The sequence below is a fragment of the Bubalus bubalis genome, chromosome 14 (assembly GCF_019923935.1).
Source record: "Bubalus bubalis isolate 160015118507 breed Murrah chromosome 14, NDDB_SH_1, whole genome shotgun sequence".
In the NCBI taxonomy this organism is placed as follows: domain Eukaryota; kingdom Metazoa; phylum Chordata; class Mammalia; order Artiodactyla; family Bovidae; genus Bubalus; species Bubalus bubalis.
In genome coordinates, this window is record NC_059170.1 from 62,099,676 (window position 1) to 62,115,282 (window position 15,607).

General features: G+C 38.2%; 1 protein-coding gene across 5 annotated transcripts in view; it reads right to left on the minus strand.

Moving 5' to 3' along the window:
• Positions 1 to 1,320: 1,320 nt before the first annotated feature.
• The window catches only part of PLXDC2 (plexin domain containing 2), a 427,345-nt gene continuing 413,058 nt past the window's right edge, over positions 1,321 to 15,607 (minus strand). For 4 of the 5 annotated variants that reach the window (XM_025264436.3, XM_025264435.3, XM_044928172.2 and 1 more), the window contains one exon: positions 1,321 to 2,866. In XM_025264436.3, coding sequence (XP_025120221.3) covers positions 2,750 to 2,866 — 117 coding nt within the window. In that variant the 3' untranslated portion in view covers positions 1,321 to 2,749. Of the gene's footprint in view, positions 2,867 to 11,416; positions 11,450 to 15,607 lie in introns of those variants that run through there. The other variant, XM_025264438.3, reaches the window with a different exon arrangement.

Consider the following 15,607-nt stretch of genomic DNA (forward strand, 5'->3'; position numbering starts at 1 on the left):
TCTATAGCACCATTTATCTGATTTTTCTAGAACTTTGTATATGTTCCTTTGCTTTTATTCTCCTTTTACTAGGTTCATAGTATATGAAATAACATGCAGATGCATCTTTTCTAATACATAATATATGAAAAGTCCAAAGCACCAGAGTCCATTCTGAATTTCCAGAAACTCTGTGAATGTCTGCTCTTCCTTTGCAGTAAATGGGCACCAAGAACAAACCAGAGGTACAGAGTTGAATGAAAGTTTCATGAAAAAAAAAAAAGGATTCAGTCAGCCTTTTCCCTTACCTCTAGAAGATTCATCAACAACAGAAACATCTCACCACCTTTAACTCCTGATTTGGCTGGGAAGATTTCCCATACTTCAGCAGCCTTTTCACTTTCCCTTACTGGGTGCTCTTGTGCACTGGACAATTCAGAGAGTTTTAGGTTATTTTACAAAATTGGCATTTTTTTTAAAAAATCAAAAGTGGAAGATGAACTTTGAAAGGGATAGAAATTACACCACTACTTCAAAGAATTGAGAAAGGTGTTGGATATATATATGCAGGATTTATATAACTGTCAATCAGCTGTATTGGAAGCCACACCTAACACAAAAGCAAGTGAAAGAAGCATCAACTTATCCTAGAAGGAATCGTCTATGTGTTCCTTATGCCTTTGTAGAATACCTGTTGCACCAGTTATATTGGCAAGTCATTTGGTAATTGCTAACTGACCAAACCTACTCCACAAGAAATAAATTGGTTTATTTCATATCAACTGAACGTAGCTATAGCAGAGAGCTATAGCAGTCATCACGCCCTTCAATCACCTTGCTTGTCAATTTTTTTTTTTTTTTTTGCAATTGTTGTCTAAGCAGGTTAGGGGAAAAAAAATGAACATCCTCATCAGGTACTTTAAAATGTTAAGCAAAATATACTTAATGGAAAATGGCACGAGTTTACATCAGACGGTTGTGAGGATAATATGTGATACTCTGTTAGTGGACTGATGTCATTTGATGCAGACACTGTGTACAGATGCTGAGTTGGTAGTAAAGTGCTACTTACGAGACAGCTCTGCTTCTTGATACCTGAATCTGCAAATGCTGGACATGGGTACCTTATGAGAACCAACAGCTTCTTGGCACAACATGTAAGTTTCATGGGTCGAGATGTTGATGAAATTGTACACACAGTACCTGAATTCAAACTTTAGGAGCTCAGTATATATATTAACCACTTTCCTCCTCTGGGGGTGGAGGGTGCCTTTCCTGTCTTCACTCACAGGGATGGTTCAAAATCTGGACTGTGATTATAGGGCAAACAACAGATCCATCTAAGGAGCTTTTTGCATCTGCTTTATTTTTCCAGGGAGGGAAGGGGTTGATATGAACGGGAGAGCGGCTCCAACAGGCAGGAAAATCGATCGGTGCTGCAACCAGTTGAACCACTTCCACTAAGCGACATAAAAATATTCTAATATTAAGGATTATTTTACAACTCTATGGAAGTATGCAGTAATGCATCTCGCATTTGTTTTGTCTTGATGACAAAATGCACTCTGAGTCACAAGAGCCTGCCTTGTGTTAGTTATAAACAAAAATATATTTATATATATATATTTATGTAACTACTATGTGCTTTAAAGAAAATTACTGTATGATTCAGCAGGGTTCTTTCGCTCTTTTTCTCGCCAGGGATATGCTGACTTGAAAGCCTTCTTAGATAGGAATCGACAATGAAACGGGCCTCTCAGACTGAAATGGCAGTTAAAAAAAAAAAAACCAAAACACCAAAAACCTCATATGCTTAGAATCCCTTAAACATTTTTGCTTCAAAAACGATTAAGGAACTCATGGTACTGTGTCCTTCTGTTTCCTTCAGCCAAGAACAACTGTGGCTTCACAGGACTTCACAGTTGGGAGGTGGAGGCGATGCTTCTGAAAAGCAATCAGATGTTTTACTCTGGGGTGGGGGGAACCAGAAGCCTCGTTTGTCCCTCCCTCTGTCCTCATGCTTAGCTAAAAGGCTACGATCTTGTCACTGCTTACACAGAAGGCATCCAGGAAGAGGGAGGCCAAGTCGGAACTGGAAAGATAAAAGATTCATCCTGTAAAGTAGCAAACTGGTTGGAACAGGTGGGTCTGGTGGTTGGAACAGGTGGGTCTAGACCAGCAAAACAAAATCCTTCAGCCACATGTCTGGTGGAAAGACACAAAATCTCGTCTTTTGTGTCTGTTTGGGCCCCTGCATCAGCTACTCTTCTCAGCAAACTGGAAATATCTGTCATTGTTCTTTTGAGTGAATGGGTTCAGGCTTTGGAACACAGTTATCAGAGAAGACTATTTGAACCAAAGGTATAGATCCCTTGTGAACTAAAGCTTTATTATTATTTTTTTTCTCGATCCCTTTGCACCCTGCACCTTAAGCCAACAGCACTGTCATCTTGTCATATTTCTGATAAGTCCACAGGAGATGTGCTGAGTGAACTATAGAGGTCATTCCACTAGGGAATTTTATGTTCAGTGGTAACTGATATCCTCTATAAGTTTAAAAAAAATTTTTAACCCTTTCTGGGCTGGGCTTGTCCAGAAATCTCATCTCCTTCTGGCTAGAGCAGCTTAGGGCTCCTGTGTGTGTGTGTGTGTGTGTGTGTGTGTGGGTGTGTGGGTGGGTGTGTGGGTGTGTGTTTGTCTTAAAGGTATAGGCAAATCTTTAGTCTTAACACCTGTAATCCAGCACTGGTGCTGTTCTGTCCTAGAAATTTCAGCACTGCTCTGATACGATAAAACCTTCTTTCTCTCCAACTGGTTCAACTTCAGCATAGGCAGGATGGCCAGAACCTCTTCGGAACTTCATTGCTGGCCATCTGCTTGGGCGTCTCTGAAACAGAAAAATGCAAAAGGAGTGAAAAGCACGGTAACGGTCACATCATAAGAAAAGTTTATTTGCCAACTATTTCAGATGAACTTCTGAATTACATGTAGCAACATATTAAATGATCTCATTACCACCACAGTTGAAATTATACATGCCCAAAGCACCCTGCTTGACTCTCTATTATGGTACTACCAGCACGTCCCAGATGACAGTCCCTTGGCCAAAGCTACCCCCCAAAGGATTGAGAGTTTCTCAAAGACATGGTTTGTGCTTTATGCGTGTTTATGTCTAAAAGACTCCATTAAATGTCCAGATATAACTAAGCAAAAATGAGCAGTCATGAAAAACAAATTTTCTTAATATATAACCATGGTCACCTTCTCTTTAGAGGTCAATAGTGATATCACTTCATTTCATTTGTTAATTCACTCAAAAAACCTAAGACCATAAAATTCTGCACAGTTATTAGAAGTGTGCTTCAAATTTGGCAAAAACCAAACTAAAAGATCAATCACCTTAATATCTTAAGAATTAATTTATTAAGCTAAGATATCCCATAGATGACTTTTTGTGTTTGAAAATGAACAGATGTCATGCCCTGAAAACTGAATCCAACGTCAGAGGTTGTGAATAATCTCAAACCCATGTAAATAATTGCACATATAGACAATGGTCTTAAAATACAGGTTACTTGTATTGACACTTCTCCCTAACCCTATGTTTATCAAACAAACCTTTTGTGATTTACAAACAGAAGTGATGAAATGAATTATTAAGTTACAGCAGCAGAAGACGCTAAAAGGCATTTCTCAGCCACTAGCACCAGACATTACTATTCCATTTATCAGAGTACCTGTTATTTTGGAGTAAATAAACCAATAAATATTAAAGGAAGTTTATTTCTACCTATGAATTTTAATGTGAAAAATGTTAAATATCAGTGTAGGTATATTGGCATTTGGCAGCTTTCTAGATTGGCCAATTACATTCCACTGTCATGATTAATGGCTGTAAAAGAGATTTCCCATCAGGTTGGAATGAGTATTATTAGCTTTACCTTCTGGAAAAATACCAATCATGGTAATTGCATCTTGCCTGTTAATAATATTAGTACTGTCTCTATAACATTATATGGTCAAAATGCTTTATATTTATTAGCTGGTTAAGTCCCATTATGTAAGTGAAACTGAATTATCTTCATTTTCCTAAAAAAGAAGGTAAAACTGAGAGGGCTAAATAGCAATTTAGTGTCTTTGTTGCAACTAAAAATCATCATCAATGGAAATATACTAGAGATATAAACTATAAATGTTTCTAGAGAGATGGACACTGTAATTTATGGTCACTCCTGTTGTGAGAAAATGCCAATATGCTCATTCGTTCTTTAAAAAAATATCCCTGGCTGCACCGGATCTTAGATCCTCAGAACATGGGATCTTAGTTTCCCGACAAGAGATCAAACCCAAGCCCCCTGCACTGGAGGTGCAGAGTCTTAACCACTGACCACCAGGGAAGTCCTCCGTGTGCTCACTCTTTATAACCCCCACTCTGGTTTCAGTTACTTCGCAGCAGGGCTTCTTAGGGCACAGATGCCCTTGTGTTTCTTGGAGTCAAGCAGCACCACTAAGTCTGTTCTGAAGTTCTACCTTACAAGGCCCATTTGGCCCATGGGTCCAGCAGGCAAGTACAGCCCTATGGACTAGCACTGATTTACCACTCAGGCCATAAAGACATTGTGTTACAGGTGACCATTAAAAAGGAGTGCTGATTATCATCAAGAAGACAAGAGATGGCAGGTATTGGTGAGAACATGATGGAAAGGGAAACTTAGACACTATAGGTGGGAATGCAGATTGGTCCGAAGACTATGGAAAACAATCAGGAAGTTCCTCAAAAACTTAAAACTGAATCTACTACATGATCCAGCAATTCCACTTCTAGTATATACCTAAAAGAAATGAAAACAGAAGTCTGATGAGATAACTATATTCCCATGTTTATGGCAGCATTATTCACAATAGCCAAGATATGGAAACATCCCAGGTGCACATCCATGGATGAATGGATAAAAAAGGATGCAGTATGGATACACAATGGAATATTATTCTGTCATGAGAAAAGAAGATATCCTGTCATTTGTGACAGCATGGTTGGACCTTGAACACATGATGCTAAGTGAGGTAAGTCAGATAGAGAAAGACCTGAACTGTGTGATATCACTTATCTGTGGAATCTAAAGAAGTCAGACCTAAGAAAAAAGCAAACAGTGGTTACCAGGTAATAGAGGATGGGGAGATAAGATTGATAGTACGTAAGGGTATACACTTGTGATGAGTATTAAATAATATTGTACTATAAGCATGCAATGAAATAAATATCATTACAACAGCAACCATATTACAATATATAAATGTATCAAAGTAACACATTGTATGCCTTAAACCTACACAATGCCAAACTTATCTAATTAAAGAAATAAAAAGGAACACCACTGATGAGAATTGTTGATGATGATGCCTGGGAAAGTTACATTTTATTAAACATAATTAATCATATTTCATGCTGTTAGAAGGTGATTTACACACATGATCTTATTTAATGTGTACAACTCAATCATTTACCTTGCACCCAAACCTAAAAAGCTGGCAAATGGCAGATCCAAGATTTAAAATGAGAGCTACCAACTTCCAAAGTTAATTCTCCCACTATAGAAATTAGCCCTTAAAATTCATTACTTTGTGTACAACCTATCTGAAATTTGTGAACAGAGTTCTATTTTTATTTCAATCTTAAACTATGACATTACCACAACTTCAGTATTCTAAGCATTACTAAGAATTCTAAGAATTACTAAGTTTATAATTAATTCTCTGTCTTAGGTGAAAAAGTTGCAGGATTATTGATAATGTTTATCATGTTCTTTGTGAACTCATCACAGAGGTTCTCAAAATAGAAAGTACAGTGAAGCTACCACTGTTAACACAGTACAAACATATTTTCTGAATTAATTTCATGTTCTTAAAAAAATTTCTTTCATCTTACCACTACTCATTAGAGAAAAAAACACCCTAACAAGATTTAAAATCACTAGAGATTCCACCACCCACACATAATTTGGTTCAATCTGTGTATATCATTTATACTCATTTCTAGAAACACTAAATCACAGCAGATGCTGTTTTATGAACTCCTTTATTTCCAATTAAGAACACAAAAAATTTTATGAACTATTCTTCTACAAAATTACTTTTAGTGCGTGCAAAAGCATACTACATATAACTCAATATGAGTTATATGGTCAATTTGATTTTGAGATTTTTTTTTCCAGATTGTTTGATAGTATAAATAATGCTCCAGTGAATATTTTTGCTGCTAACCTCAAAGGAATATTTCTGATTAGTTCCTTTTATAAACTCACAGAAGTGAAATTATTGATCCAAAGGGAATGTGCAGATTATTTACTAAAAATATCTGAAATGTCTGACATGGTGCAAGATGCTGTTTTGAAGGGCATATGACCAAAGAAAAGTATAAAACATGGTTTCCATATGGAAGATAAAAACTTCCTCAGGGTAAAAGGGGTAAGACTTAATTTAGGTTTCAAATAAGCATTCTAAAGATGAACAAGATAGAATAGGTTGTTATCTAACTACAAAATTATTCAAGACTCCTATTTTATATGTACAAAATGGAAAGATTTATACTTACTTCTACAGTTTTTGACTAGATGCAAAGAGAGGGCATTTCCCATAATATTATGTCAAAATTTACAATGAAATCTAGCAATTGTCATGCACTTGGTCTGATTTTACATTCTTTTACCCGTTTTTGATATCTCAATTTTAACCCTAAAAATGCCACAGAGTAATAAGTTTATCAAAATCCTGCTTCCTTTCTAGAATGCTTCCACATATCACAAATCAATTAAATGATCCTAAATAAATCACTTGATTTCTCTGGGCTTTTGTTTCCTTATCTGTACAATGATATTTGGGGATCTGTCCTCTAAAATTGTAGAATCCTTATACCTGCTTGCCTAAGATAACTGAACACTGGGGAGAAAAGTTACTTAAAAACTTCTCTGGGTCATGGTTCTTCTGATCGTTGTCTCTCCTACCTTCCTCCACTAACTTTTAGGATCCCTAAACTGAAATTTATATAAATTAGTCCTAACTGAAGTTGTTTCCCTAGGTCAATCTGCAGTTGCTCAGAATTTCCTTACAAATGAAAACAAGGGGTCAGTTCTCTGATTTTCACGATTCAATGCTTAGTTCTCATAGAACAATCTGTAAGGTTGAACCTTATCTTTAAGCTTGGTAGATACCATGAGGCATCTATGCAGTAGACAAATGGGATCTAGAAACTTGGGCATCATGTCTGGCTCTGCCACGAAATATGATGGATGGGTCACAACTCAGCATTTAATACTTCTTTCTTGAGGCCTAAACACATCCCAGTCTGTGTTCTTTTTAGAATGGCTAATTCGAATTGTTACAGAAACTGATGGGGGCCACAGGGTCACTTGTTAACAGAGCAGGATGTATGCTGAAAATTGAAAAATTCAAACCAGACTGTACTGTTAATTCATTACAGAGATGCAGGATGTCATGGCTTAAAACATGACTGTGTGTAATGCGTGGGTGCTCTCTAATTTCATTTCTGAGAATTATTTATGCGATTCATCACATTCAGAAGTAAATGTTCATGCTGATATGTCTGCAATGGGGTAGGCCATGCAGGCAGGTATTCTCCCTAATTACTCCTTCAGAACTATTAACTGAACAGTCATTCAGATCTGTCTCAATGGTCTGTGGCGAGATAATTAGCTGAAATATCCACAAACAAACCTGCAGGGTACCCTCCGTTAGCAGTGTACACAAAACTGCAGCTGGAGACCTGTCTTCAAGCTCAGAGAGCAAAGCAGAGAGTGCTTTTTATGCGTTAGATGAACCCTTGAAAGGCAGTTACTAGACGTGAGTGTGAAAAACAAGAGGCTAATTCTGAACTTCCAGGCCCAGCTAGAAGACACCTGTGGTGTTTGATGGTGCTTGACAAGCAGTTGTTCTGAGATTTCTAGTATTTTGTGCTTTCTTTAGTAAACAGGGAGAAGTGGAAGGAGGCTGAGATTCTGAGGTGTGGACAGCATCTTGGTCCTGTCACTTCCCAGCACAGGACTCAGGCACAGACGAGTGTTTTGTTAGTTTCCCCATTTGGAAAAGGAAATGAACTAGATGATTTTTTTTTTAAGAATTTTTTCTTTTTTAATAAAAAAAAAATTAAACCATGGACCGTTTGTTCCAATAAAATTTTACCTGAAGCCCAGACAGGATCACTCAGAGTAAAGGTCTCTCTTCATTACAATGGATGAAGCCCTGCTTACACACTTTCTGAGCCCTGGGGGATCCTGTGCCTGAGCATGGTCTCGGAAACTATCGAACTAGATCTGCATTTCTCACCTTGCAGACAATCACAAGGCATCTTGTTAAAATGCAGATTCTGATTCGGCAGACCTGGGCGAGGTCTGGGACTCTGCATTTCTAACAAGGTCCCAGGTGATGCTGATGTTGCTGGTCCACAGCGCGTTGGGAATTGCAAGGACAATGATTCGCTATGCTCTCTGCAATCAGCATTCTTTAAAAGTGAGTGGAAGAAAAATATTGAACTCTGACTTTACTTGGATCTCCGCATACCTTCATGGAAACTCCAGTATGACTGGGTCAGCCTTTTCACATTTAGCTTTGATCACGTTTGACTGTCCAGAGGAAGGGAATCATTTCTCTCATCTCCTTATTTTGTGTTGGATTTTAGTTCAACACAGGTTATATTCACTTATAAATCTGGGCTGCCAGTTTTAGCAAATGGATCTATAGGCCATCAGTTAAATTTGAATGGCAGATAAACAATGAGTAATATTTTTAAACTATACTTCATGGCACATACTCATACTAAAATTATTCATTGTTTATTTGAAATTCAAATTTATCTAAGTGTCATGTATTTGATTTGGCAACCCTAAATTCACAGGAAAACACAATATAATATCTGTGGGCCCTGGACAGTCAAACTTGCAATCTAATTAAAGTAAATGACTCCTATTTGTGGCTGTGTCTCTTTGCTTCAAAAATTGTAGGTTACTTTTTTCTTAAAAAGAGAACTCAAATGGATTTGTCTGGCTTCTGGTGTGACCAAGAATTCTAAGCAATAACTCTTGTGTGAAACAAAGCCTGGGTGTTTTGGGTTTTTTTTGCACAGTCTGTACTCATCCTATTTTAGTTGCTTTTCCTCACGTGAAAGTTGTTTTACTATCCTGCAGTTGCCTCTTTTCCAACCGAAAATTATGAATTCCCAGTGGTCTGTTCCCTTCATTTTAGAACTGTGTTATGGATAAATCCTGAAGAATTAATTACTATAACCATAGTTAATACATACCCCAAATGAAAATGGTCCCAACGCATAGGAAGAACAGTTATTTACTGGGAATAACAAAACTATCATAATACTCAGATGATTTTCTAAAAGATAAAGTACCCTTAAAGGGGGGATAGATAGACAGGGAGTTTGGGATTGATAAGTACACACTGCTATATTTAAAATGGATAACCAACAAGGACTTACTATATAGCACAGGGAAGTCTGCTCAATGTTATGTGGCAGCCCGGATGGGAGGGAAATTTGGGGGAGAATGGATACATATACGTGCATGGCTGAGTCCTTTTGCTGTCCACCTGAAATTATCACAACACTGTTAACTGGCTACCTTCCAACATAAAATAAAAAGTTTTTAAAAGGAGGGAATAGATTGGGAGTTTGGGACTGACATGTACACACTAATATATTTAAAATAGGTTAGGACTTCCCTGGTGGTCCAGTGGTTAAGAATCCACCTACCAATGCAGGGATATGGTTTTGATCCCTGGTCTGGGAAGATTCCACATGCCTGCTGCTGCTATTGCTGCTGCTGCTAAGTCGCTTCAGTCGTGTCCGACTCTGTGCGACCCAATAGACGGCAGCCCACCAGGCTCCCCCGTCCCTGGGATTCTCCAGGCAAGACTAGGGGCACCTGAACCCATGCACCACAACTGCTGAGCCCATGCACTGCAGCTAGAGAGTAGCCCCTGCTCGTCACAACTAGAGAAGCCTATATGCAGCAATGAACACCCAGCACAGCCAAAAATAAAATAAAAAAAAAGATAACTGGCAAGGACCTACTGTATAGCACAGGGAACTCTGCTCAATATTCTCTAATAAGCTAAATGGGAAAAGAATTTGAGAAAGAACAGATACATGCACAACTGAATCACTTTGTTGTATACATAAAACTAATACAACATTGTTAATCAACTATACTTCAATATAAAATAAAAAATTAAGAAACAAAATAAAATGAAAATTAAGTGATTATTGGCTGCTAAATTAGGGAAAGAAATTTTTTAATATGGGAAGAAAAATCTTGCATACATACATTTCAAACAATGTCCTTTTTTTTTTTTTTTTTTTTAAATATAGCCCACTGGATCTCAGGGAATTTCACTTGGGGAAATTAAAAAAAATTATTGAAGTCAAAGCCCACCTTGGCCAACTGATTTAGAATCTATCACTGGGGCTCAGGCAGTGGATTTTTTTTTTTTTTAAGTTCTCTGGGTCAGTCAGATGCACAGTAAGGGTTGAGAACCATTTTCCATGTCTATATCCCATGCTCTCCTACTTCTGAGCCTTTGCCTGTGGCTCCCCTTACCTGGAATGCCACTTACTTCATCATTTTTACTTATGTAAACACTATCCATTTCATATTATTTCCCAGAAAGCTTTCTGGATTTCCACCTACAGATTAGAAGTTACTTTTCATCTTCTTATGTTGTCACAGACATTTCCTGATATTTTAGCTACATGTCTTATCACAGTTTAGCTCACATGGTTATTGCTTATGTGGTTGCATACATGCACCGTACGTATCTGTTCTTCAGGTCAACGTCATATCTGTTCAACCCTGAACTAGCCATGGCAGTGTGTACTGAAAATCTGGAATAGATCTGACATCTGGAGTAGATCTCTTTCGTACATAACATCTGTCTCTTCTGCAAGATGTTATTTTCAGTCATAATTGGAAAAGGAAATGAATAATAATAATGACCGGAAAAGAAGAAGACAGTGAAAACCTTCCTGTTTTGAACTTCATGGATGTAATCACATCAGCAAAATACAAATAAAAATACAAAACAAATATTACTGCACAAATGGTAAAATAGAATGACAATGTATTTTTGAAAAAAGGTGGAAAAGACACATGAGGGAATATTGCCAAATCGGTGAGTACCAGGTTCAGAGAATGATTTGCACTTTGTAAAAATAGAACTGACGTGACTCAAGTTCTTTTTCTTTGTCTTCACAAACACAATGTTGTCATTCTTTATTTTGAATCTATTGTTTTAACACAGATGCTTGAAGTACTGGTGGGTTGGAGACCTGTTGATCCTGAACACATAAAAAGACTAGATTTTTATGGAGTCATGATTCATAAGAATTCATTCATCCTCTAAAGCAACTGGGGGTTCTCTGAATTAACTGTCATGTAGAAGACAATATTCACTAAAGGAAAAGTAAAAAAAAAAAAAACACACACACACATGCTGAGTTGAGCTTTACATATATACTGTGTTAGTAAAACTCAACAGTGACTGCATCAACTCTTTAGACCTTAGATCAGCAAAAGTTTTTAACACAATTTAGAATTTCAAACACACAGTGATAAGAAAAATCTCACCTTATTTTGGTTTACCATTCTCTGGAGACAATCCCTCCCCTCCCCACTTATGACCTGCACCCAGGGCAGACTGCGCTCAAAGCCCTGTCCTTGGTTCCACATTGATCCACCACATTTAGCAAAGTATAAGGCACAAAGAGACTCATATCGATTTGCATAGATCTCCTTCTCCAATTTATGCCTCGTGAGATACTCAGCATCCAGAGTCTTCTTTTCTCTTTTGACTTCAACCCATTATTGGGCATTTTGTTGCCCCAAATAAGAATGACTGGTTGATAGTGACTCTTAGTGCATTCATGTGGGTATAACTGCATTCAGTCAGCCAATAAAATTGCTATTTAAGCACCTATATGTAAAACACAACACTAACTCAAGGCATTTAAAGTATATTTAGGGAAAATAAGGTATTTGCATACAAAAGATTGAATTCACTTAAAGCTAAAAACATACAGACAAGAGATTTGATTACTCAGTATAAAATCAAGTATGTGCTAAAAGTATTTGAAAGTAAATTTTATGAGTTTGGAGGAAAGAGGCAGCCTTCCTTTGGATTTGAGTCATCAGAGATGGTTTCATGAGCAGATTGAACATGAAGGCAAAGGACAGAATGAAACTCTCAGTGCAGCCTGGAGGCTACTGCCTGAACTCATTCCAGGTCTTTAGAAAACCTCAGTCTCTGGTTTTGTGTGCTTTGTTTTTTCTTTCCTACTTTATCCCCTCCAGCAACTTTAAGAACTTCAATATTCTCTTCCTCAGAATTCCTCTCCATCACTTTGAAAATATCCACTTCTGTCTCTTCTATATTGCTAATCCTATCTCATCTCAAAACAGCTATCTCCAAGGCCTGGCCATCTCCCTGCACTGCACTACCTCTAATTCCTTTAGATTAAGTTCTTCCAGCTGTATCTTAAATCCTCATCCTCTACTTTTTCCTATTCCAGACTCTAAGCAGTGACACTACTGCAGAAAAAAGTCACATATTCAGGTTAAGCCAGCCCTAAAGGGTGAAGGCAGGAGATGGATGCGCCCCAGCCCTAAAGGGTTAAGGCAGGAGACGGATGCGCCCCAGCCCTAAAGGGTTAAGGCAGGAGATGGATGCGCCCCAGCCCTAAAGGGTTAAGGCAGGAGATGGATGGGCTCCAGCCCTAAAGGGTTAAGGCAGGAGACGGATGGGCCCCAGACTAAGCAGATGGAGTTCATTTCCTATGGACAGAAACGCCATAAAACAGGATAACTGGAGAGGCTGAGCCCTGCCCAGATAAAAGATAAGAGACCACATATTTCTCATTCTCAAAGTCAAGGAGACCTTCCTGATAAGAAAGCTCCTTGGAGGTCAAAAGGGGAGTGATGTCAATCTACCCACAGGCCTCTTTGTTGGAATCCATCTTGGCTAAGAGATGTGCACATGGGAGGATCCTGAGATAAATGAAATACAGACTCAGAATCAGGCAAATAGAAATGACTGGCCAAAGAAAACCTGGAAGAAATGCCCCCATAAGTGATCCAAACTGCCACTGGGGCGTGACTCTATTTCTGAGTCAGCCTGTGTGTCTCTCCACACTACTCTTTTCCTCCTAATAAACACTTTACTTGTTTCACTACTCTTTGTGGGAATTCTTTTTTGCAACAACGAAGGGCCAGGGCCTTGTCACTGACCACTGGTCTAGTGTCTACAATTCAGCGCTCTTACTGCTGTGGCCCGACCTCACTCTCTGGCCAGGATCCGAAACCCTGCTTCAAGCTGCTGCAGGCTGAGGCCACCTGAGATCAGAATCACACTCTTTGAATTGTGAACTCAGTGATAAGTTCATTCTTCTCTTGTCAAATCCGTATGATGCACCCAAACTCCATCCAATTCCAATTCTCTCTCGATCATGTATTTTATCACCATTTTTATTGAGAAGATTAAGCCACTAAGATGATAACCCTTCTGCTTGTTCTTCACTAAAGACTTCATATCCACTGATCCTTTCTTCTTGTCTGAAATAAAAAGATAGTCTCTCTCCATGGCATAGATAATTGCATTTCCTACTCAATCCTGTCTCTACTTCATCCTTCCCAAGCACCTTAAAACAAAAAAAAAACAAAAAAAACAAAAAAAACCACTTTTTTTTTCTTTACCTTATGCCTACACTCAACATCAGAAAAACAAAGAACCACCTTTACTTGATTTTTTTTTTTTTGTGGGGGGGGGCCTCATTACTAAATCTCTCTTGAATGTCTGACTGAATCCTCTGCCTTCACATTATACAACCATTTTTGCCCCTTAAATCTGATGTCTCCACCTTCTCTTGAAACTGCATCCTCACAGGTGACAAATAATCTCTTTGTCAAGTTAGTACCTTTTATTGCTTCAAATTCTTTGGCGTCTCTAGAGCCCTTTATAATGATGGATACTCTTCATTTCTGATATTCTCCCTGTTGCTGGTTCTCTAAGATGGCATATATTCTTGCATCTTGGGTTTTTCCTTTTGTTTTCTTTTTTTTTTTAAAAATATGCTTTTTACACTTGTCTCCTTTGCTGGTTTCTAAATGCTAAATGTTAAGATGTCCTAAGAGAGCCATGAACTCTCTGATCCCTCTTCCCAGTGGCATTCTTTATTCTCTTGGAGTTCAATTCTCACTGTTGTAACTTTCATATTTTCTCACCTGACTGCTTTATCTTAATCCATTCCTTCCCTTCAGTTGCTTTTTTGAAGAGGCCCAACTGTGATTTGACCATCAGCTCTAAACAAACATGTTTAAAATCCACCCCTCTCACTTTCTTTCCTGAGCTAACTTTGTCTTCTGATGTTTCTAATTCTAATAACCAGAAAATTTTATGTCCCTGTTTCTCAGATTTTGTACTTTGGAATTATCTTTGCTTCTTTTTTCTTCATCCCATACTTTCAATGCAAAAATCAGGACACCCTCTCTACCATTACCATGAATTAGCTCTAGGAGTTTTAGAAATTGCTTAACTTCTTCAAGTTACCTTCTCTGTATAACAATGACTACATTTACGGATCTCACTGAGAACCAAAGAAAATTAACTGAAGGCACTTTCAGATACGCTGAATTCTGTCTTCTGCCTTCACATGGCTCTTGAATTAGCTTCATTCCATTCCTTCTATTAATACCTGACTTCAGCTCCCAGTTCTCATGTCACACATGAACTACAAATACAGCCTTCCAGCTCTCCTGTGTGGGTCCTTTCTCTCTTCTCCAGCTGTCTCCAGCCCATTTCCCTAATGCCTTTTCAATTTCTACTTCTTTATTACATCACTGATTCTGACTGCCTGTAGAGCGAATCCCAGATTTTGTAGTTAGTTCTTCAAAATCTGTCACATGTAATCTCCATCTGCATTAAAGCTACTCCCAGTACTTGCTGTAGGTACCAATATATAGTTGAATAAACCAACCAATCTGAACCTTCCTTGATTTAACACTTTTGTAAAATCATAACAGACCCTACTTGCATGTGAATGCCATCTCCTCCTCCACAGCCTGGCACTCATTTGAGACTCTGCTCAAATACTATCTCTTTAATGAAACTCCCCCTGATTAAATTAATCTCTGTCTCTCTTTCCTAAGAATTTTTCAGTCCTTGACTGCACTATTTTGCGCAAGAATACTCAAACCATCGCACAATTGCACTCATCTCACATGCTGGCAAGGTAATGCTCAAAATTCTCCAAGCCAGGGGTCAACAGTATGTGAACCATGAACTTCCAGATGTTCAAGTTGGTTTTATAAAAGGCAGAGGAACCAGAGATCAAATTGCCAACATCTGCTGGATCATGGAAAAAGGAAGAGAGTTCCAGAAAAACATCTATTTCTGCTTTATTGACTATGCCAAAGCCTTTGACTGTGGATATCACCACAAACTGTGGAAAATTCTTAAAGAGATGGAAACACCAGACCACTTGACCTGCCTCTTGAGAAACCTGCATGCAGGTCAGGAAGCAACAGTTAGAACTGGACATGGAACAACAGACTGATTC